Source organism: Centruroides sculpturatus, unplaced genomic scaffold, assembly GCF_000671375.1.
Source record: "Centruroides sculpturatus isolate CEXI.00-Female unplaced genomic scaffold, Cexi_2.0 scaffold361, whole genome shotgun sequence".
Classification (NCBI taxonomy): domain Eukaryota; kingdom Metazoa; phylum Arthropoda; class Arachnida; order Scorpiones; family Buthidae; genus Centruroides; species Centruroides sculpturatus.
In genome coordinates, this window is record NW_019385072.1 from 361,411 (window position 1) to 385,014 (window position 23,604).

Here is a 23,604-nt window from a genome sequence, read left to right on the forward strand (position 1 = left end):
GCAAAACAATTCCATTGCTTTCCTTTCCTTATAGCTCCATCATGAAACCAAAGAAAGTTTCCAGAGCCAGCAGCCCTTTGAATGCCAAGTTAAATGCTATGTTAACGTTCATTTATTCTTTACATTCGTTTTTTATACTCATTTTATATTAATTATTCATTGTTTTTAGTATTAAACACAATATTTATGTTCTATAAAATATGTTTTTGATATGTATTTTGGAGTACGTAGAATGAATTAATTGGATTTACATTGATTCATATGGAAATAATTTGCTTGGTTTTCGTTGGTTTCGGATTTTGTCGATTGTTTTCGGACGGATTATCAACAAAAATCGAGGTATCACTGTAATTCAAATTATTATCAAATTAATATTGCTTGATATTATGTGACAGTTTCTATGGCTTTATAATTATGAATCAGGTGTTGGAAGATGTTTATATTAACAATGATGATAACATTTATAATAATTATAGATAATAAATAAGAAGTAATTTCAGGAAGCCAACATTTTTAAAAAATGTTTTGGGAAAAGTCTGACAATTCACAGCTTCAAATCTTAGATTTAACAGTTTTATACAAATTCAAAATTAGTATTCTGAAAAATTTTAAATTATTCAAGGACCAACTGTTCAGAATACAAATATTGAATTTATTCAGAATTAACTATTAATTTTGAATTTGTTTTAAACTGTTAAACCTACGATTTTAAGCTGTGAATTGTCAGATTTTTATGAGAATCTTAGATCTATTACTATTACCAAAACATTAATTTTTTTAAAAGAAATATTGGCTATCTGAAATTCAATGGTTTTTGTTCATTGATTTATTTACAAGAATTGTACAAAGTTTCAAATCCTTTAATCTTAGATAATGCCATCATTACTGATTTATTATATAAAATTTGATTAAAAAAGCCTGTCACTAAACAAAGGACAATTATGACAATATAAGCTAAAGTGACTAATAATTTTTTTCAGTAATTTTGCTTGCTTAATAATTTTTTACTATATTATGTATAAGTTGTTGTTTATAATATATCCCAATAATTCTGAATTAAATCGATATCCATTAATAAGAGACTTTGGTGTTCAGATACTTAATTTTTCAGTATTAATAACAGTCAGTGTCTTGATAAAATTGTATATTTGTCATCTGCACTAATTACAAATTCATTAAAAGAAACTTATTATTTTATTTTGGATAATATTTTAATCCTAATAAATATATATACAATGCTTGTTGTGTAAAATTGTGCAAAAAGTATTTGAATATTTGATTTTATAATAATCTAACCATCACCTAAGTATTTGGGCTGTAATATGGCTATAAAGAAATAATTAATACAAACAAATTTGGTACTAGAGGTAAGTGTTTGGTGCCATCTCTTATCTAAATTAATAATTAGAATTTTAATAATTTAATAAATAATCTAGAACCTCCTGGAAGAAGAAAACTGACCCAGGGTGGGACTTGTTTTGTTGGTACTATAGATGGCACCTAACGCTTACCTGTAGTACCAAATTTGTTTGTATTAATTATTTGTTTATGGCCATATTACAGCCCAAATATTTAGGTGATCATTGGATTATTTTAGTAATTCATAAGGCTTTGAGATGTGTATTATATATTTGATTTTATGTTGAATTTAACTTTCAATTCTGATTTGAATTCTTATTTTAATTCTGATCAGCAAAATGATCTGATGGACAACTTTTTGTTTTCTGAATTTTTTCAAAAGTAAAAGTAACTTTTGAATAAAATGAGGAGAGAGTTTGTCCTTTTAGATCATTCTTTCAAATTTAACTCTGTAAATTTATATGAGTTTGAAAATATTTGAATATGCTTTTTCTATAGTTATAAAACTTTTGCATTTTGCAACTATAAGATGGAATGTCAATCCCTTTAAGTGAAGTTACAGTATTGTTGATTTATAATAATATCAAAAAAAAAAAAAAAAAACACTGGATGGAAGACAGTTCTAGGCTATGAAACACATTTTATTCCTATCCAGTAATGAGTTTAATATATCAAAAATGTTTTCAACCTATTCAAATATTCTGCAGTTAGGAAACACAGAATTTGAATAAATTAACAGACAAACATATAACCAACATTCAAAATTTAAAAGAACAAAATATAAAATTTGGAAGTTTTAACATAAACCAATAAGAAAATAACTCGCAAAACAATACCAAATGGGGTAAAGCCCCTGTAAAATATTAATTATTAAAGTTTAAATTTCATAATCAAGGAAGACCTATTAATAGATTGAAAACATTTTCAATATGTTGTACTCATTGCTGGATGCTGATGAGGTGTGTTTATAGTAACTCATGGTTGGTTGATATAATTTAAGGCAAAAAAGTTATAAATAATTAAGTCACTTACTAGATTATATCTATATATACTTGTGTTACATTACCATCTTGGTCGCATGAATAATTTGTTACTACTTGCACAAAATTATAATTACATATACATAATAAAATAAGTAAAACTGAAGCAGAGTCAAAGCATTAAAACTATTACACAAATACATCAAATGTTATGTATCAAATTACTTCTTTAAATGCACCCAATATTATTCATTTTTTCGGAGGTAATAAAACAAACGATTGCCGTAATTAATTGGGCTAATTAAGTGCTGTTATTAATGATTAACTGATTATTCTAAATTAATTAATAAATATTATAATTAATAAATTTAATAAGAGATAACGCAATATTTACCTGTAATAGCAAATTATTTAATAGTTAATTATTAATAATAGCACTTAATTACTCTGATTAATTATGGCAATTGTTTGGTTTGTTATTAATACATCAGGCTTAGTGATTATATATATGTCTGAGGTAATATTTGATTGTTTATTTTGAAACATTTTTACTTTAACTTTAGGCCATCTTCAGTATACAAGTAAATGAAAGATAGAACAAAATGGTATTTAAGTTCAAAAGTCCAGACATTTTCAGAGGTGCAGAATATTTTTGGGACCAAAAGTTATTGCATACTAGCATGCAATGAATTATTTATTATTGCTATGCAGTTTGAATAATTTAAACTAAATTGTACAAATAATTAAATAGGTGTACTATATGATTTGCTGTAAATAAACTGTAAAATTAATGTAAAAACTTTTAAAATTAAAATAATGCTATACTTTAAGTATTTGTCGTTGTCATAGGATAGTGTATACAGTTATAAACTTCATATAATATGTTGGTTAATAGAAATGAAACTGAAGTCATCACCAATGCCACAAATTACCTATTTTTAGTGGGGGTTACTAATCCATGGACTTTTTGACATCCAAAAATACATAACTTATGATATCAGTTGCACAGTTTTTCTGAAAAAGTATTTAAGAAATGCATCCATTTTTTGCAAAAATATAAACTATTTAGAATTTTTGACTATTTCATTATTATTTTTTTAACTTTGCTATATTTTTACAATAATGTAATATATATTTCAATGTTAATCTTTTTATTATATAATAAATCTACAAAATATATGAAAAATAGAGGAAATAATGTGTGTAAAATGATAACTTTTATTTTTCCAAATTGCTTTGAATAAATAGCAAAGTTTTTAAATGCAGTTTATCAATTTGCAAATTTTCCTTGAGGAATGTGTGAATATTTTGTTTTAATGCAAGTTAACAAGAAATTTTACCCATTTTAAATGGTTCAAAAAGAGTCTTGAAATGGGAATGGATTTTCTTTTATCTTCTTTTTAAAACACCATTTCGATTTAATTTTTCTGTAAAAATTAAAACTGGGGTTCAGAAAGAGAGACTAACTTGTCTCTTCTGTAAGCACATAACTGTGTGAGTAGGCAGTGATGTAACAAGCTGATACTCACCAGAAACAAAGTAAACAAAGTTTCAATTTTTAAGCCAGACCAACTGCTGTATAAGATTGGGCCAGCTTTCAGTAATTACAATTTTAATTATTAATTGGCCTGATTTTATATGGCAGTTGGTTTGGCTTTATACTAATATATTGGGTTTTGAGAGATGTTTAGTGTTTCAATTTTTTTTTTTAAACACAAGATGTTTGAATTTTGGAGAATGAATTTTAATTAATGTCTGTAGACTTAGCCAAGACTTTACTTCATTTTATTGTAATTTTTTGTTGCTAATGCCATACTATTTTTTCTACCTCAAATTTCCCTAGGACTGCTTTAACTTTCCCCAAATCTTATTTGTGCAGTTGGACATATTCTGCACCTCTGTACATTTTTGAATAATAAACAGTATAAAATATGTAGTGATTTATGTAGTAATAATAATTTATAAGAATATGCTAGTAAGAAAAATGCAAGGTAAGTAATTATGTTAATATATAAATTGAGTGATAAAAAAAAAAATTGAATATATGTAGCATAAGGAATGATTAATAAAATGTATTAAGTTAGTTAAAATATAATTTTCATAGCTTTGAACTATGGTTTTCTCAAAAGTCATCATTTGCATAATTGATGTTTGAGTGCTTTTGTCCAGCAAAATACAATTCAGGATAAATTTCTCATAAATGCTATCCATTATGGATAATTATTTAACATGTGTATTAGTGGTTTCCAAAGTGGTTGCTGCTGCCCCTAGGGAGCGGTGAATAAATCTATAGGTCAAAAAGAAGCAAGGAGATGTTAGAGGCAGGATCATGACTGACTGGTGACTTTATGTGAGGGTTTGGGTTACTTAAAACCTTTTTTTTCCTTCCATTAAAATGGATAAGAAGTAACATTGCATTTAATGGTTTCTGGATGTAGAGAACAATGGATAGTAAGGACACAAAGTGTGAGGTTGGTAAAAATGTGTTTGTAAGAATTTTTTTCAATCCTATCTCACATGACGGAAACTTAGTTGAGGGCATTGGATATAAGTTTAAGGAACTAAGGAGTAGTAGCTGAAAAGTTTGGGAATCACTGATTTACATTAAAACTGTTGCTTAAAGACAATAGCAATATTAAGTTGGAACTTATATTGTAGTTCTTTAAAGGAAGTCACAGGTTAACTAAATTATATTTTTTATTTTGAGAAATGCATTAAAGACAATCCTTTTTTTTGCCCTTCTTCAGTTTTTTTTTTACAAATTTTTTCTATTGTCATTTTTGTGTTACATTCATTATTATATATATTTTAAATATTTAACTTTTTTTTCTTTCATATTACTAAAAATTGTAATATTTATGTTAAATGTTTTATCTTTCATTTTAGTTCTGTTTCTTTTATAGAAGTCAACAAAGTTAATATATATAACAATTGTTTTTTCAGTTAGTTTTTACAGTCTGTTTTGCTTTTATATCTTGTATAAACATTTTATACAAGATATAAAAGCAAGATATAATTTAATGTAAAACATTTTATTTTACATTAAATTATAAAACGTCATGAAACTACAGAATTGTCTGTTTTTTTCCATTGTTACAAACACCAGTGATAGTCCAAAACAATTTTCACAGTACATTTGAGTATTGTATTGTAATTATGATATTTGGCATAATCACCAGAGGATATTTTCCCCATTTTTATTTGAGACTACATCTCCACAAAAAAATACAATACAAAGACCGTCTCCATAAGATTAATTTTCTAGTTTTGTGATATTTTATATTTTAATATAAATGTAAATGCCATTGACCAAGTTTTTAATTTTACTCAAATAAACTTTTTACACATTAAGCACTGTTTTTTTTAAAAGATATTCACACATTTACGAATGTTATCCTGCAGTAATTTAACATTTTATCACTAAAAAGTGTGTTAAAAGATTCTAAATGCACTAAAATTTAAGCTGTGTTTGCATTCTTTTAATTTACTTTTTAAAAATTGTGATTTGAATGTTACATATGCACCACCTGTAGATTACATTTTGAAATGTAAAAAGTACTTGTTTGTAATTATACTTTTCAAGCTAAACAAGTTTAAGTAATTTCTTTTCTTGCGTAGTGGGTTTTTCCAATTATCTATTATTTTTTAGATTGATCATCTGTTTCTTTCTTTAACAAAGTAATATACAGTAGACCCCCCTATAACGCTTAGATACGTTCCACGCTAACCGAAAATTACGTTGTAGGAATGATTAAATACATGAGCCAATCGCAGCCCGATAGGTGGGAACTTTACGGACTAAGGCTGTTCGAAAGGTTTTCTTCTATAAAATTAACCGATTCTAGACTAATTCGACTCAACATTTCCAAAATACGTATAATTTTTTGGGAATAATCTGTATAAACTATGCTATAAACAAAAAATTATAGGATTACTTACCGAGTGTGTACCGTTCGACTACGCCGTTGCTTAAAGCTGGTTTTCATCGCGGAACAGCACACGAAACGACGGCCGCAATTTCTGATAACGAATTTTTGGCAGAAAAATAACTTGACCTTTGGAGACATCATTAATATAAATAATTTTTATGGACGTTGAATAAGAAGTGTTTCTTTCACAAGAAATGTATAAAATTAGTGCTGTATTAGACTTACGGTACCTAATTTACATACTGTACAGACGATAATAAACTCAACTTACTAGCCTAAAATCTCCGTAGCGTGTTGCCAGGCGGCAGAAAGCATATATATAATTATAATAAAGTTACAATAAATTAAGTTAATATATAATTATATATACAGTACCTAATTTATATAATTATATGTACAGTACCTAATTTATATATAATACTAAACAGATGATAGCAAACTCAATTTAGCAGCTCCGTAGCGTGATGCAGGGTCGGAGGAAAGTAGTTCGGCTGCTCATCCACTATTGGTCCAGACTCTATCAATCTTCTCGCGAAATGACGTTATAGGAGGTACGTTATACAAAAGTTGCTACAATTTTTTCGCTACGTTATAGGAATTGTCGTTATAGGAACGTACGTTATAGGGGGGTCGACTGTATATTGTATTTATTTATTTACTTTCTTTCAGAGTATTCTCCTCTATAATAAACTATTTTATCTCATTTAACAGATTATCAAAACAAGATCACCAGAAATCAAATGTTCTTGGTCTATTTAAAGCCAAACAATTGACAAATTAGATTGGGCTATATTGCTCTTACTATTAATAATTAAATGCTAAGTAATTTGGCATAGAGGTAGATGTGAGATGCCACTTATTAAATTTAGTAATTAAAAATAATAATAATTAATTAATTAGAAGCTTCTGGAAGAAAAAATAGGCCCAGAGTGAGACTCGAATATACAACTGCACCATACTGTGTGGATGCATTGCCAGTTACACTATCCAGATCTTCATCTGATTTTCACTTTCAGAAATATTAATTTAGATATATCATATTTACTCGAATATAAGACGACATCTTGTATAGGACAGTGTGACTTTAAAGATCACAATAAAGAAAATTAGATTTAGTAATACAATTCTAATTTTATTTCGTGTAATCACAAGTAAAATATCAAATGAATGTAAATGCACAAATTTTTCCTGCAAAAAATTACTGGCGTTTTAAACTTTAATGAAAAATCTTGTAAAATCGATAACATAATTTGTTCATGGAAATCTGGACAGTTGGGAACCTTTTATTTTTTTTTCGCTAATTTTTAACAATTGAATCTGTTCTCTGTTGATTACACTTATGAGTTTCTCTGAATTCTGATTTTTGAATAATCATCTTTTTTTGCATGGGAATGGATTAAATCTTATATCATGCTCCCATGTGATTTTGGAATTTCAATCTGGAATTCAATTCATAAGTTTTGCTTCTCCTATTGCTATTCATCTTTACTTTCAATAATACACAAGAATGATTCAAACGACCCAGATAAAATACTTGTGTCTTTAAATACCAGAGGGTAAGCATTCGGTAAAAAATGCGAATACACAGTTCACAAAAATTATTTGCAAAAATGCAAAGTATCTTTTGCTCACGCATATAAAACCTATGAATTTGGAGCTGTGATAAATGAATAAAAACCTCGTCTTATATGTGAGTAAATACGGTAATTATACTTGTCACAGTATCTTCCAGAACCTTCTAAATTAATTAACAAATATTGATTTCATTTTAATTATTAAGTTTAATAAGAGATGGTGCCTAATGCTTACGTCCAGGCCATATTACTTAACACTTAATTATTAATAGTAGCAGTAATATTGCCTGATCTAATTAAGCAATTGTTTGGCATTAATTATCTAGTTTAGAGACGTTCATATTTGTATTTAGTCTATAGTCCATTATCAGGATATACTCCATTATCAGGATATACTCCAATTTAAAAACAGCAATATGCGTTTCTTTTTATGGTATGGAGATAGTTGTAAAGCATGCCATAAGCTATGCTTATGTAAGCTGAATGTTAGTTGTTATCTTATTATCTTATTGTCATGCAGAGTCATTCAATAGTCATGTAACAGCTTATTAGCAAGATATTTTGAGATTTTCGTACTATCTTGTAAATTTACTCTTGCTATAATTTGGTCAAACCTTGCTGTTGTAATTGGTTTTTTCCACTTTTTTGACTATTTTTGATTTTTTTAAATGGTATTGAGAAGCTTGTTACTCAATACCATTTTAATGTTGTTTGTACTACTACATGTTGTAAACATTTCACATGTTTCACAGTTGAGACTTTTCCTGCCAATGCAAAAGTACAATCTGCCCATGCTCTGTTTTTATTAATTTTTGAGTCTTAGGAATTATTTGCTATTTTACATTATTACAGTCATGAATAGTTCTTATGCTTGTATTACAACACTTTTTTTTTTTTTTTCATTATATCTGATGCATATGACATTCATTAAGTATGGTTATTCAATTTTGTTATTTAAAAGAGAAGAATAAATTGATACAAAACTTTTAAAAATGTTTCTAAAAATTTTATGTTTTAAGTTTTGTATTCCATTCAATTAATGCCATTTCATTTCTGTACTTTAAAATTTGTTCTGAAAAAGCATTCAATTTGAGTTATTGCCTGAAGGCAATGCTTATAGGAATGTCGAAAGCACTTACAAAGAATTAAAAGCTCTTTAACGCCATTTTTTGTCAATTTATTCTTCTCTTATAAGTACATATGTTAGCGTGACATCCAAGCTATGTTTTTATGTTATTTCACATTGTGTTATATTTTTCACTGCCATTTTATTGAATTTTTTGTTAAATTATGTTAATGAAGTATAATTGACATATTATTACTACCTATTTGTGTACCATCTTAAAACTTTTAATAATAATTTATCTATTTTCTAAGGTGCCTCTAATATATCCAACAAAGACTATAGTGTATAGAAATTTAAAATAAAACTATAAATCTTCAATGTTTACTTGAATATATTGTGTTAAATTATAATTTCAGTTTTTGTAATATAAGAATTATTAAACATAATTATGTATTTGATTTAAAGTACTTCATATGGCCTAAATCCATTTTATATTTATAGGTAGAAAAACTAAATAAATCTCAAGATCTGAAGAATCTATCTGATGTAGAATTTTTAAATTTATTAGAAGAAGCTTCAACTTTCAACAAACCAAGTAACGAAGCAAGTGATTTATTACAACAGTTAAGAAATGAAATTGCTGAAAAAGACTCTTGTGAGAATGTTGAAAAAACTGAATCTTCTCATGATGGAAATTGTGCATCTTTAATTTATGGACAAAATAGAAATTTAAAACATGCATTTACAAAAGGACGTGATTCATGTGGAATGGACATATTATTACCAAATACACTTAACAATGAAAAAGATATAAACTGTATTATACAAAGATCTTTAGATAGTACTGGAAGAAACCAAAGTGTATTTATAAATAAAAATAAAGATAATTCCATTATTAAAGGAATTAATCATAGTGATAGGTTAGGAAAAACTGTAATTCAATCGCAATCATTACAAGATTTAGCAAATAATAAATCGGATAGTGTAGAATCTATAAGAAATGCAGGAATTAGTCAAGGAATGCCTAACTTACAAAAATCTCAATGTGCCTCATCATTTGCTTCATCAGAAGGTTCAGAACATGCTGCCCTGTTACAAGTAAGTGTTTTGGAATCAGTTAGAACTTCTTTAAAAGATGCTAAAACATCTTTTGGTAAGTTTCAACAAACTTCTTTGTCTGCTGGTAGTGCTTCCTTGGATAAAGATGGATCACATGTGAATATTTTGAAAAGAAACATTACTTCTCATGCTTTAGTAAACTGTGCGACTTTAAATGTTTGTGAAGTTCTTAATTCTAGTCCAGAAAGAACATGCAATAGTCAAAAAGTGTTTTCAACAGACGAGTCATCTTGTGATAGTTCTTACAACAAGTTTAACGCAGCATCTTCAAATACAAATACTGATTTGCATAATTTAAGAGAATTTAATGAACAAAGTGAAATAGTGTCTCCATTAGAATTAGAATTAAAAGAAATTAAAGTGAGGAATAAAAGTGAAAATGATCATGTATCTGAAAAAATGATTGAAAACATGTATCATCAAAGGAGAAGTGATAACAAAACATATAAAGATAATACGGAAGTTGATGTATCTGTTGGTTTTCCATTAACGGTAAGTAATTAATTTATTCATGAAAGAAATACATTATTGTGAGAATTGTGTTTGAAAATTTCCACAAATTTAAATAAAAACAAAATTAAGTGCTTTAATCATACATATTTCACAACAAAATTTGGTTGAAATATGTTCAGATGTTTTATCTGCTTCAGAAATCCAGAAAAATGTTTTAATATCAATACCGTAGTAACATGTTATAAATAGCTAAGTTATTATGGAAACAACAGAAGGGTGAAATTGTTTAACGAAGAATTCTACATATAAATACTTTAAAATACAAAATAAAATTGAATTAGCAGTAAAATAAATTACTAACCCTAACTCAAACTTGTCATATATGCAACAAATAACATACCAACACAGCAAGAAACAGTAAAAAAATTGTTTTATGATGATGATTGTTGTAGACGAAAGAAAATGCTCAGCATAAAATATTTTTTACTGGTTTCTTGGCATATTCATATGATGTTAAAATAAATTAACTGAGAACAGCATACCCAGGCAAAATACATATAACTGCATAAATTCAAAATCAACTTAAATTGTGGTTTATTTGAACTGATATTAATTTATAAACACTGAAACGTTAATATGGTATTTTATAATACTTGTTCTTGTTCATAATTCTGAACCTAATTTGGTTTTATGCACAGCTTGCACATAATGGCCCAATGGCCATGACACACAGGTTAGGCACACATCATACAGATGAACAGTTATCTTGTCTTTTTATGTATATATACATACAGGGTTCCTATGCACCTTGGAAGGTCAGGGATTTTGATTAGTGTTTGGAAAAAGTCATGGAAAGTCAGGGAATATGTCTCCTTAGCTGCCTTGTTGTTTTCGTTTGCTGACCAAGTGTAGCCATCTGCAGGTGGCATGAAGCTGCAATCTTTAATAAGAAAATATACCAGAATCTGCTAATAAAACACATCTTTAATAATCCAGCTAATAAAAATTATTAATGTAAAAACGTTTTCTATCGTTTCTTAACAATCTTCTTCAGTTACCATAACATAGAATAAAATCGAACACAAAAAAGAATGTAAATACGAAATTAAAATATAAATAACGGAAAAGTAGCTGTGTTGATAAAATAAATGAAAAATATAAATCAATCCAAAAAAATGTCCCTTAACAAAAATAAAAATAAATAAAGTCATTAATTCTTGTAAAAGGATCGCCATGTGGTAGGTAAAGAGTCTGCACCTCTATGGTTGATGCAACCAGTTTTCTTGTGTGCCTTAAAGATCTCTAATTTCTCTAGATATTTCATAGTATGTAAATTTGTCGTAGGTTTAATTATTTCAGCCCGATCCCAATGGACTTGAATGTCGTGTTGTGTTGCGTAAGATGATAGCACGGTGTTGTCAAGTTTCTTATTAATCGTATATTTATGCTCTTTGATACGTTGCTGCAAGTTGCGCATTGTTGCGCCTAGGTAGACAAGATCTGAATTAAAACACTGAACATGTAATGGTATAGAACCAGGGTGGCCAAGCTCCTTGTTAGTCCGAGCTATTTTTCAAAATTTGAAATTTTTCGCGAGCCGCAATTAAATACATATTAAAAAGGTATGCAAAAAATTCCAGATTACAAATTATATCCATAGCAAGAGTGATACAAATTGTTTCCTCCAGAGCACAATGTCAACTGTCCGTTGCAATGACAGTGTAGAAATTCAAAATCGGTCTGGAGTCGGTCGATAACGGACGATTGCGCCGCCACTGTTTATGTTCATTTGCGCAGTTTTTGATGAGTCATATCATTCTTAACTTGGACGGAAATGAAATTTGTTACAACGTTGCACTTAGTCTTTCATATTTGTTGTTAGTAATTTAAAAGACATTTTGAAACACATACGGAACGATAATAATTTTTAAAATATAATAATACAAAAATGAAAAGGTTACTCGGGTACGTTTATCGAGAGCCACAAATAATCCTTCAAAGAGCCACATGTGGCTCGCGAGCCGCAGGTTGGCCACCCCTGGTATAGAATATACCATTCTAAAATGCTGATCGTGTAATGGTATAGAATATACCATTCTATACCATTACACGATCAACATTTTAATTCAGATCTTGTCTACGTAGGCGCAACAATGCCCAACTTGCAGCAACGTATCAAAGAGCATAAATATACGATTAATATAAAACTTGCAACACCGTGCTATCATCTTACGCAGCACAACACGACATTCAAGTCCATTGGGATCGGGCTGAAATAATTAAACCTACGACAATTTTACATACTATGAAATATCTGGAGAAATTAGAGATCTTTAAGGCACACAAGAAAACTGGTTGCATCAACCATAGAGGTGCGGACTCTTTACCTACCACAAGGCCGATCCTTTTACAAGAATTAATGACTTTATTTATTTTTGTTAAGGGACATTTTTTTTGGATTGATTTATATTTTTCGTTTATTTTATCAACACAGCTACTTTTCCGTTATTTATATTTTAATTTCGTATTTACATTCTTTTTTGTGTTCAATTTTATTCTATGTTATGGTAACTGAAGAAGATTGTTAAGAAACGATCGAAAACGTTTTTACATTATTAATTTTTATTAGCTGGATTATTAAAGGTGTGTTTTATTAGTAGTATATTTATCCAGTTTGTTTGTTATATAAGTATACCAGAATCTATCTTGAAATGGCTTTTTTCACCCTTCTGAAGCCATATAATTTTACAGTTGTGGATTAATAACAGGATAAACTACTTTTATGTAAGTGTTTAATTTTTAATTTTAATAATTCAACAATTATAAGAATAAAAAATAACTAACTAATAATTTAGAATAAAAATAAACAAATACTTTAGAATTAAAATAATTAGAATAAAAAATAACTAACTAAAAATTTGTTGGCAAAATTTTAAAAGTTGAAATTGTAATTTATTAGAATGTTTACTCCAAAATAGCTAAATAGTTTAGCAAAAATCTGTAAATTAATTGTTTTTTACATTTAAAACATTACTACACAACATAAAAAATTATAAATAGTTACCCGACATTTACAGTAAAATGCTGACACAAACTTGTGGTTGGCACGAGCTTTTTACATTTTTGTTACAATTTTTCTTGAAAGTAATGTACTGCAAGTGTATTTTCCCCCTCTCTTCCATTAATTTCTACAACTTTGATACATAGTTTAATAATTAGTTTAACAGAAATGATGTTGGGTAACAAATATCATTAATTTCAGCAAATTTAGGGCTTAAAAACTGGCAACATTGATCATACCTGTAACAGATATATTATAGTTATAGTTTTGAAAATTAACTAGGTAATCCAATAGTTTAACCAAAGTTAACTTGCTTATAATTAAAATTTAAAAAGCTGGTAAATTTTAAAAATTTAATTAAATTACTAAAAAATTAAAATAAATTTGATTATGTAGTGTGCGAAACAGCACCATTTGAAAAGTCTGCTACTATCTCTAGATCAGATGCGTAAGTGGGTAAGGAAGTGGAACATTTATTATGTTGAATGTCACGCATGTGTTCTTTCAACCTGATCCCAACAGTACGTTTCATTGAGCCTATGTAAATTAAGTCCTTGCCAAAACGATGGTCCCTACGTGGTACTCTAGCAGAGCTCCTCAGGGACACTGAACATCCTAGCTTTATCAGAGTCCTGGATTTCTGCTCACTGTACCCTTCAATCGAGATTCTTCCTTGTTTTTGCAACATCAGAGACTTACTGTTTACAATCTTATGCAATGAAGAGTTCCATCAACAAGTTTTAGAGTTGTCCCACTTGATTTGTTACAGCTTGATCTTTCAATTCGGCAGAGTTATGTACAGGCAGAGTAAAGGGGTCCCCATGAGCAGTTCTGTTTCTGGGGATCTTTGTGAGTTAGTAATCAGACGATTGGAGAATACAATACTTCCAAATTTCCTCTAAAACATTATAATTTACAAATGCTACATTGACGATATCATCATTCTCTGGAGAGACTCTCCGAACATTACCCGATTTTTGGGTCAAATTAACAACAACCCCTACGGTCTTACCCTGGATGTCGAGCATCAGAGCAACTCATTGGTGCATTTTCTGGATTTGAATATTGGCTTTGGAGGACAAATCATACACATCTCTGTGTACTGCAAACTATCAGACCATTCAACATATATCTTGGCAGACTCTTATGACTCTGTCCAATACAAGATGGCAGCGTTTAGAGCCCTAGTTAAAAGGGCCCACTCACACTCTTCTACTCAAGGGGCTTTAGGAACTGTAATACCTATGTGAAGTGGCCAAACACCATGGCTACCACAACATCATACAAAAAATGTCACAATTGTTCGGAGGAATGATGGCTCCTTCTAATAGAGTTAATTCGATAAATGGCAACCAGAACGAGGATAAGCAGAGGGTGTCGATTACCTACAACCCACTATGGAAATAATTATATAGTAGAATCACATGGCAGAGGGGTATCTCCCTTGCCTTCAGATGCCCATCTATATTTGATATTCTATGCAATGGAAAGGACAAGTCTAAGGAGGAAAGACTGCTGGGGATATATAGTGTACCACTTAGGGACCACTGTTTTGGCAAGGACTTAATATACATAGGGTCAACTAAACGTGCCGTTGGGATCAGGTTGAAAGAACACGTGTGTGACATTCAACATAATAAATGTTCCACTTCCTTATCCACTTATGCATCTGATCTAGAGATAGTAGCAGACTTTTTAAATGTTAATTATCACCTCCTCATATTTAGACCATCTCAAATGGTTGGAGCAGATAGAGATATACAGGGCATACAGCACTTCGTCACCCATTAATTCCAGAGATGATATCTTTCTTTCTTTGGCATGGCAGGCCCTAATACAGCAGGAGGATTAAGTGAATTGTAAACTCGTAAACCTAAAGAGAAGGGAAGTAAAGGGGTAGTCTGTGTTTATGTGATGTTTTTTATGCTTAACAACAAAGACCTTCATAAAATCTTTAAAAAAAAAAAGGAAATATTTAACTAACTTATTAAAATTAAAGACAAAGTCTGCCCAAAAGGGTCCACCATATATTTCTTGTGTTCCAGACTATACATTCATGGCAACAGACCTTCCTTTTTAGGCTACATGCCACCAGAATTTAGAAAAAGTCCTTTAAAAACACAATTACATCCAATTAAAAAAATTTTTTTAAAAGGAACTGGTGATATACAGACATCTTGCTTTCCATCCATCCTATGGGGTGTTTCTGCTTTTATCTACTGGAACAAGCACTGGAAAATGCAGATTTCAGAAACTTCCTCTGGTGATGATACATTCCAATTTTTTCTTTTGTAAATTTTTCATCCAATGGAGATTATTATTATTAAAATTAAAGACAAAGTCTGCCCAAAAGGGACCACCATGTATTTCTTGTTTTCCAGACTACACATTCACATGTATCATCACCAGGGGAAGTTTCCGAAATCTGCATTTTCCAGTGCTTGTTCCAGTAGATAAAAGCAGAAACACCCCGTAGGATGGATGGAAAGCAAGATGTCTGTAGATCACCCGTTCCTATTTAAAAAAGTTTTTTTAATTGGATGTAATTGCGTTTTTAAAGGACTTTTTCTAAATTCTGGCGGCATGTACCCTAAAAAGGAAGGTCTGTCGCTGTGAATGTGTAGTCTGGAACACAAGAAATATATGGTGGTCCCTTTTGGGCAGACTTTGTCTTTAATTTTAATAATAATAATCTCCATTGGACAAAAAATTTACAAAAGGAAATTTAAATAACTCTCGATATGACGTAGAAGCTTTAATGTTCGGAACTATTGATTACGTGGTTCTGTTCTATCTTTCCGATTTTAAAAATTGTTCCAAACGAATGTTTTGTCGTATCTAATAACGTTTCAAATGATTTTTTACCTGAAGAAGGACCCAGGAGGGGTCTCAAAACGTTTGTAGTGTTAAATTTTATTTCACATCAGTTAAAGGTTTTCTGAGGTATGTGTTGTATAGCTAATTCTATTTTCAAATTTGTTTCTGCTTGTTAGTGCGTGAATTTGTGCTGTGATTTTTTTTTAAAGTAGATAAATTTAACTCCTAGTATGCAAGCAAGCACCAAATTGGTGAGTAAAATGAAGAAAAGATTTGAAAACCTCTTTAGCAAAGATTCAAAATATAATAGTGTTTTAATGACAAAATGAAAATATGATTCCATAATTGAAGATGTAAAGCGAATAAAAGTTTGCAAGAAGAAAGAATCAGCTCAAGATTATCGAATAATTTAATGCTATGATATGTTGACTGTACAAGGCTGTGAAAAACTCATTGAGCCATTGTCAGATGTGCGAGAAAGTGTGAAAAAGTTTGTCCATGTCGAAGAATTGTTTGACATATTGTATTCAACTTGTTTGTCAATTGGCAATGATGGCAGACTCTGAAGGACTTCTTTGGCCATGCCAACTGAAAGACCTTGCTAACAACAACAAACTCTTCGAAGCCTTCAAGACCTTCGTTTCTAAAACCAAATTAAGCATCTACTTCAACGTGGCAAGTAACACAAATTAACGGATCTTTTTCGGCCTAACAAGGCCGGTCTTCCTCACTCTACTCTAATTTCCTCCAGGTAACCCCATACTGTACTATATACCCCCACCCGCCAATACAAACGGGTGACTGTTGTTCTCTCACGTTTTGTCGGACGGATTTGTAAAGCGCGAACCTCCTACTGCATGTAACCTTATATTTTTGTAATTTTGTATTATTGTATTATTGTTTGCTTAAAAAAAAAACAAACCGGAGTAAGCGCTCACGCGACCCTCTCCTCTTTTCCTAACTTTTCCCCATCCTCACCCCTACTTCCTCCTCTCCCTCTCACCTCTACTCTTCACCAAGGCAATACCTTTTGGTACGCTTTACTATTCAATCACTGTACATGACAGTACTAGATTTTAAGGCTTTATACCCCTCGAACTAGAGCTGTGTTTTTGCCACCTGAGAGACTTCCTAATGAGCAAGATAGGAAATACAATAAATATGAAAAAAAAAATACTGCAACTAATACATCTTGCCACATATTCATTGATTTTTAACTTTAATGGAATTACATACACATAACATAGAGGAGTTGCTATGAGAAGCCCTATTGCAGGGTCATTATGCAAGATGGTCCTAAGGACTTTAGAGAAAGCAATCTTACCGAAATATGCAGCACACATTATAGTATGTGCTTGCTATGTTAACAATGTCTTGATTATATGGAAAGAAAAACTAGACATTCAACGATTTATCAGAGATGTTAATTCCAACAAGTTTGGCCTAGAACTTGAACGTTCAGAGCAAGAGAATGACAAAAGTATGCATTTTCTAGACATAGCAATAGAAGTAGAGAAAGGAGGGGAAATTGCCACAAAAGTTTACAGAAAGGTGACGTATAACCTGCTGTTTATACCATGGAACTCCCATGACCCAGCAAGATATAAACCAGCAGCATTCCAGGCACTTATAAAGAGAGCATACACACACTGCAGCAAACCACAAGACGGAATAAAAGAATTAGATTACATCAAAGAATTAGCTAGGCAGTGTGGTTTCCAGCATAATACGATAAAGGCTATTATTAACAAAACAAGAATAGATGATAAAGAAGATGAGTAGAAAAGAATACACAGTATTGGAATATATGGCACCTCTAAGTAATATTTACAAAGAAATAGGAGCAGCAACTAACAAAAAGATATTTTTTAAAAGGAATCTCACAGTATACCAAATGCTATGCACAGACAAGGAAGACATAGACAAAAGCTTGATTCCATGAATATATAGAATACCAGTACATGACGAAATAAGACAAAAAGAGATGTACTGCATCAGAGCTACAGGGAGATCTTTCAAAGAAAGACTAAAAGAACATGAAAGGAACATGCGGAATGAACAACCAGTCACTGCACTAGCAACATATGCTGTAGCTGACCTGACAAGTAACCGTGGATTGGCAAAGAGCTAAAATAATACAAAAGATCCAAGACAAGAGGCACTTAAAATATGTGGAAGCTTGGCAGATATTTAAGAAATACCAAGAAGGGGTAGCAATAAAATTTAGAGAGTCCAGTAAAATATCTGCAGCTAGGAGAGTGAGCCTAATTTGAATATTATAATATATAAAGGAACTGGCAGTTAAAGAAGCAAATGGTATTTATTTACATACGAGCCTGCGCATATAAGAAAATTTCAAAATTATAATGTTCCAGAAGAAATGTCTGTTTAAATTAAGAATCATTCGATGGCTATTTTCCTGATGAAGGCCGAAAATGTTTGATAATTTGAACTAAAGGCTGCATTATGAAGGTTTGTGTGTCAATTAATTAAGTGCAGTTAAAGAAAGTAAAATATCCACGGCTTAAATCTTAAATAATACGTGAAAGAAATATGTTTAAAAACATTAATGAAGTTTGTTTTCACCTTCTGTTGTTAAAACAAAATGTAAAGACTATGCAAATGAAGTAGCAATGATTACTGGTCAACATAATTTTTGGCACACAGAAGAGAGAAATTGTGTCTAATAGAACTTTTTGTACTGATTTCAAATATGGGATTGTGGGAAGTCCAATATCCGGATTGTTGTGTGAGCTTGTTTTACATAAATTAGAGAGTAGCATTCTTAATATGTTCATAATAGATAACATATTTTACAAAAGATATGTAGACAATGTTGTCATTATTTGGAAAAAAGGAAAAAATTCATTAGTTTGTAGATACAATTAACAATAAGAACAAAGATGCATTGAATCTAAGACTAGAGCAAAGTAATTCCACCAGGATTCATTTTTTGGACATGGACATTGAGTTTAAGCATTATTATGAGAGTCTGCATAAAACCTACTTACAGCCCAGTAGATAATCCAGGTAGCTATAACTACATGTAACTATATAACTATACGTGATGGAAATGAAGAATTAACAGAATTAGGAAAAGAGCTACAACATTAGGATATAGAGCAAACACAGTAGAAAGTTTAATGAAAAGACATGAAGAAAGTAGGAAATGGATCAGAAAAGCAAAATAGCATCATGAAAATTTACTTACGATAAGAACATTAGGAATGTTATGAAACAAGTAGTGGACATAAGAATCCAAATTAGTTTTCAAAAAGGACTCCGAACATATACAACATTTTGAGAAATGACAAAGATAAACTAAGAAAAGGCAATCGTATACAAAATACTGTTTGAGAACAAACAGTTGGAAATAAAAAATACTATATCGGTGTCAGAAAAAGGAATTTAACTGTTCACTTCAAAAGTAATAAATACAACATTGTAAAAGGACATTGTAATACCATATTGTCCAAGATGGCACAACTAGATTCTACAGTTTGGAGTGAAGCCAGTATCATTAGAGCACTACATTTTCCCACATTGGCAAACAGTGAAGAAAAAATTGAAATTTATAAACACAAAGTGATTGATTTGTTTCATTAATTCAGAGATGCAGACAGATTACCTTTTGCATGGAAATTTAACATAAAAAATATTTGCAATATAGAAACTCAGTTAACATACACCCTTTTATACAGGGTGTATTTTTTATCTTGAGACAATGAAATAACTTAATTGGAGCTACAACCAACAGACTGCCGAAAATCTATCGGGCTAGTTTTATGCTACTTATTAGATAAATTACGTAATCAATTTGGTACTAGAGGTAAACGTTAGGCGCCATCTCTTATTAATATTAATAATTATAAATAATTTTAATTAATTTAAATAATTTGGAACCGCTGGGAGAAAAAATCGGCCCGGAGCGGGACTCGAACCCACAACTCCTGCTTACCGTGCAGATGCGTTGCCAGTTACGCTACCCGGACCTCCGATCCGATCTCCTCTTCCAGCGTATATAATCTAACTACTTAACCATCGACGGTTATTACAACGCCGGCTGGGGACACATTCAGTGCCCACGTCCTACTTCCCATACGGCTCTCAACCGGCCATCGCAAGCCCCGGCAAGGCGTAATATATATACAAACATCTCCAACCCGATATATAATTANGCATCTGCACGGTAAGCAGGAGTTGTGGGTTCGAGTCCCGCTTCGGGCCGATTTTTTCTCCCAGCGGTTCCAAATTATTTAAATTAATTAAAATTATTTATAATTATTAATATTAATAAGAGATGGCGCCTAACGCTTACCTCTAGTACCAAATTGATTACGTAATTTATCTAATAAGTAGCATAAAACTAGCCCGATAGATTTTCGGCAGTCTGTTGGTTGTAGCTATAATTATATATCGGGTTGGAGATGTTTGTATATAACTTAATTGGATCTCATTATTTTGGAAAAAGTTAGACAAAAAATGTAGGGTGTTGAGGGACCAATCAATTGGTGTCCACAGATGTGACCTTGACCTTCAAGGTCATTTGGAGATCAAGTCTGTTTTCTTCAATGGGAACACATATTTTTGACCCAGGAAATGGAAAGAGCAGGAAATTTCACAACCAGATGTACCTTTGACCTTATTGTCTAGGTTAAAAGTCAAGATTATTTTAAGGTTAAAATTGTAAGCTTTTTCTAATGGGAAACCATACTTTTCATTAGTGGAATAGGCAGGGAGGTAAAAATTACATTTTTTCATGACCTTATTACTTTGAACTTTAAAAGTATTCACTACTTTTAGCACTACTGAGGAGTAACGATGTGGATGTAATAGTTTTTTGCTCCCTTTGAGGTGTTTATTTTCAGTGAGTCTCCTTGCCTCTCACTATCGTGGTACTTGTTTTCGACAGACTTACTTCTAGAATAACCAAAACGGTGCTTAAATCGCTTTAATTTGTTTCACTAATGTTAGTGAAACAAATTAAAGCGATTTAAGCACCGTTTTGGTTATTCTAGAAGTAAGTCTGTTGAAGTTACACTGTGTGTTGGAAGTAGTATTGTTTACTTGTTTTCGGTGAGTCACTTTACTTCTTACCATTGTTTGAGATGTTGGTTTGGGGGAAATTTTATAACAAATGTTCAAAATGATGCCCTTTCACTTTAATGCATTTATTGAGTTGTACTTACAATTATCACGCTTGAGATGACCTTCAGAGGTTAAATTTGGGGTTATGGCTGATTGTGAATTTTCCCATTGTTTCCATGTAAATGTAACTTTTACCCCTCTGCCTATTCCACTAATGAAAAGTATGGTTTCCCATTAGAAAAAGCTTATAATTTTAACCTTAAAATAATCTTGACTTACGATCTAGACCAGGGGTTGGGATTAGCAGCTTGCAAGCCGCATGCAGCTCTTTGCATAGATGTTTGCAGCTCTTCGAACATAAACTCCAATTTCACCTCACCTCATTTCACCGCAGCCTTTTAACTTATGAATTTATGAGATAGAGCTGCTGAACAAACTTTGACTCGTACGGCATACTCTCTACCACTCTTTAGCCTGTCTGTACTGTACATGACCACACCCGCATTGATCAATATGAGTCTCATGTGAGTGGCAGCATTTGAAGCATATCTATCTATATATACATAATCCATTGAACGCGTGTCCGTCTGTGTAACGTTATGCCAAACTCGGCCACTAGAGGCGCCCCTGTCGTGTGTTGTATTTCGCACATTTAAATTAACAGTATAAATTATTATTATTCATTTGGCCAATAACAATATAAATAATTCAGTATATTTGTAATAGGAATTTATTATTGTCGTGGAATGCCTGTAATGCACACTAAGGGGAGAGTCTCTGGTGTGTGTTATATATGCCGCTCTGGTACTTTTGTTACACTGTTTCCATGACAATTTGGCTCTTCTCACTTGACAAACTGTCGACCCCTGATCTAGACAATAAGGTCAAAGGTACATCAGATTGTTAAATTTCCTGCTCTCTCCATTTCTGGGGTCAAAAATGTGTGTTCCCATTGAAGAAAACAGACTTGACCCCCAAATGACCTTGAATGTCAATGTCAAGGTTACATCTGAGGTCATCAATTAATTGGCCCCTTGACACCCTACAATTTTTGTCTATAGCTTTTTCCAAAATAATGAGACCCAATTAAGTTATTTCATTGTTTCAAGATAAAAATACACCGTGTGTGTGTGTATACATACATACAATACAATACAATACAATACAATACAATACATACTGTTTATTTATTTATTTATTGATATGTTATATTAATTAATGTTAGTATTATTAATTTATTTATTTTGGTTTCTACTTTTTATATTTTATTTATTTCATTTTACATTTTTGTATTCTTTATTTTAAACTTGCATTTAAATTCTGTGTGTTGAAACATTGTTGTGAAATATTCCATTTAAAAAAGTTTGAATATGATATTACACCTTACAGTGATCAATAAAAATTAGATTGAAAAGATTTGTGAAGATATAAATATATATTCCTTAGAAGCATAAAATGATTATAGAAGTTAGTTAACTATTTGAAGTTATCTTCTCTCTTCTAGTGTGCTGATCTTGGGATATTTTCATCTTCCTTTTACAGTTTTAAACTTCCTGTGGACTGTTTCTCTTTACTGCAAAGATGGAAATTCAAACATTCATGCAAATATAGAAATTCAAACCTTTAACCCCCTTTGAGCCGCCCATTTTTTTTAAAATTTTTAATTAAGCATAAAAAATACTTAAAACTGAAAAAACACGAAAGAAATGCGTTAATTTTGAAGAAAAAGCTTTATATTTTATTTTCCTTTGTTTCACCTGTCTGTGAAATGTAACACCGATGAGTCATTGTTTACACAGCTGGGTGACCTTGAACACAGCTGGAGTCCGATTTCCCGGGACATTCTCATAGACATCGCGGGAGGACAGGGGTTTAAAGTAGGGTGACTTCAATCTGGCGGTATATTTTTAAATATTTTAAAAAAATTATAATTTTTATTGCGATTTCCGACCCCCCCTAATTAATTAAACTTCTATATAATAAAATCTATTAATTAAAAAAATTAAAAAACTATCGGAAGTCGTTTTTGACATCAGAAAGCAGCTTTAAATAACTTTACCGAAGGAAAATCGGTGCGCTACAACTTTAGAATGATAAATTAATTTTGATAAAAAACTCCCATTAAAAAAACATTAAGCCTTAATCGAGCCTTATCAAA

The 23,604-nt window shown here is 30.8% G+C and overlaps 1 protein-coding gene across 1 annotated transcript in view; it reads left to right on the plus strand.

The window, feature by feature from the left end:
* The first annotated feature begins 4,783 nt into the window (after window positions 1-4,783).
* The window catches only part of LOC111634237, a 21,128-nt gene continuing 2,307 nt past the window's right edge, over window positions 4,784-23,604 (plus strand). Inside the window, exons 1-2 of the mRNA XM_023378962.1 lie at window positions 4,784-4,810; window positions 9,410-10,519. Of these exons, the coding sequence (XP_023234730.1) occupies window positions 4,784-4,810; window positions 9,410-10,519 (1,137 nt within the window). The remainder of the gene's footprint in view (window positions 4,811-9,409; window positions 10,520-23,604) is intronic.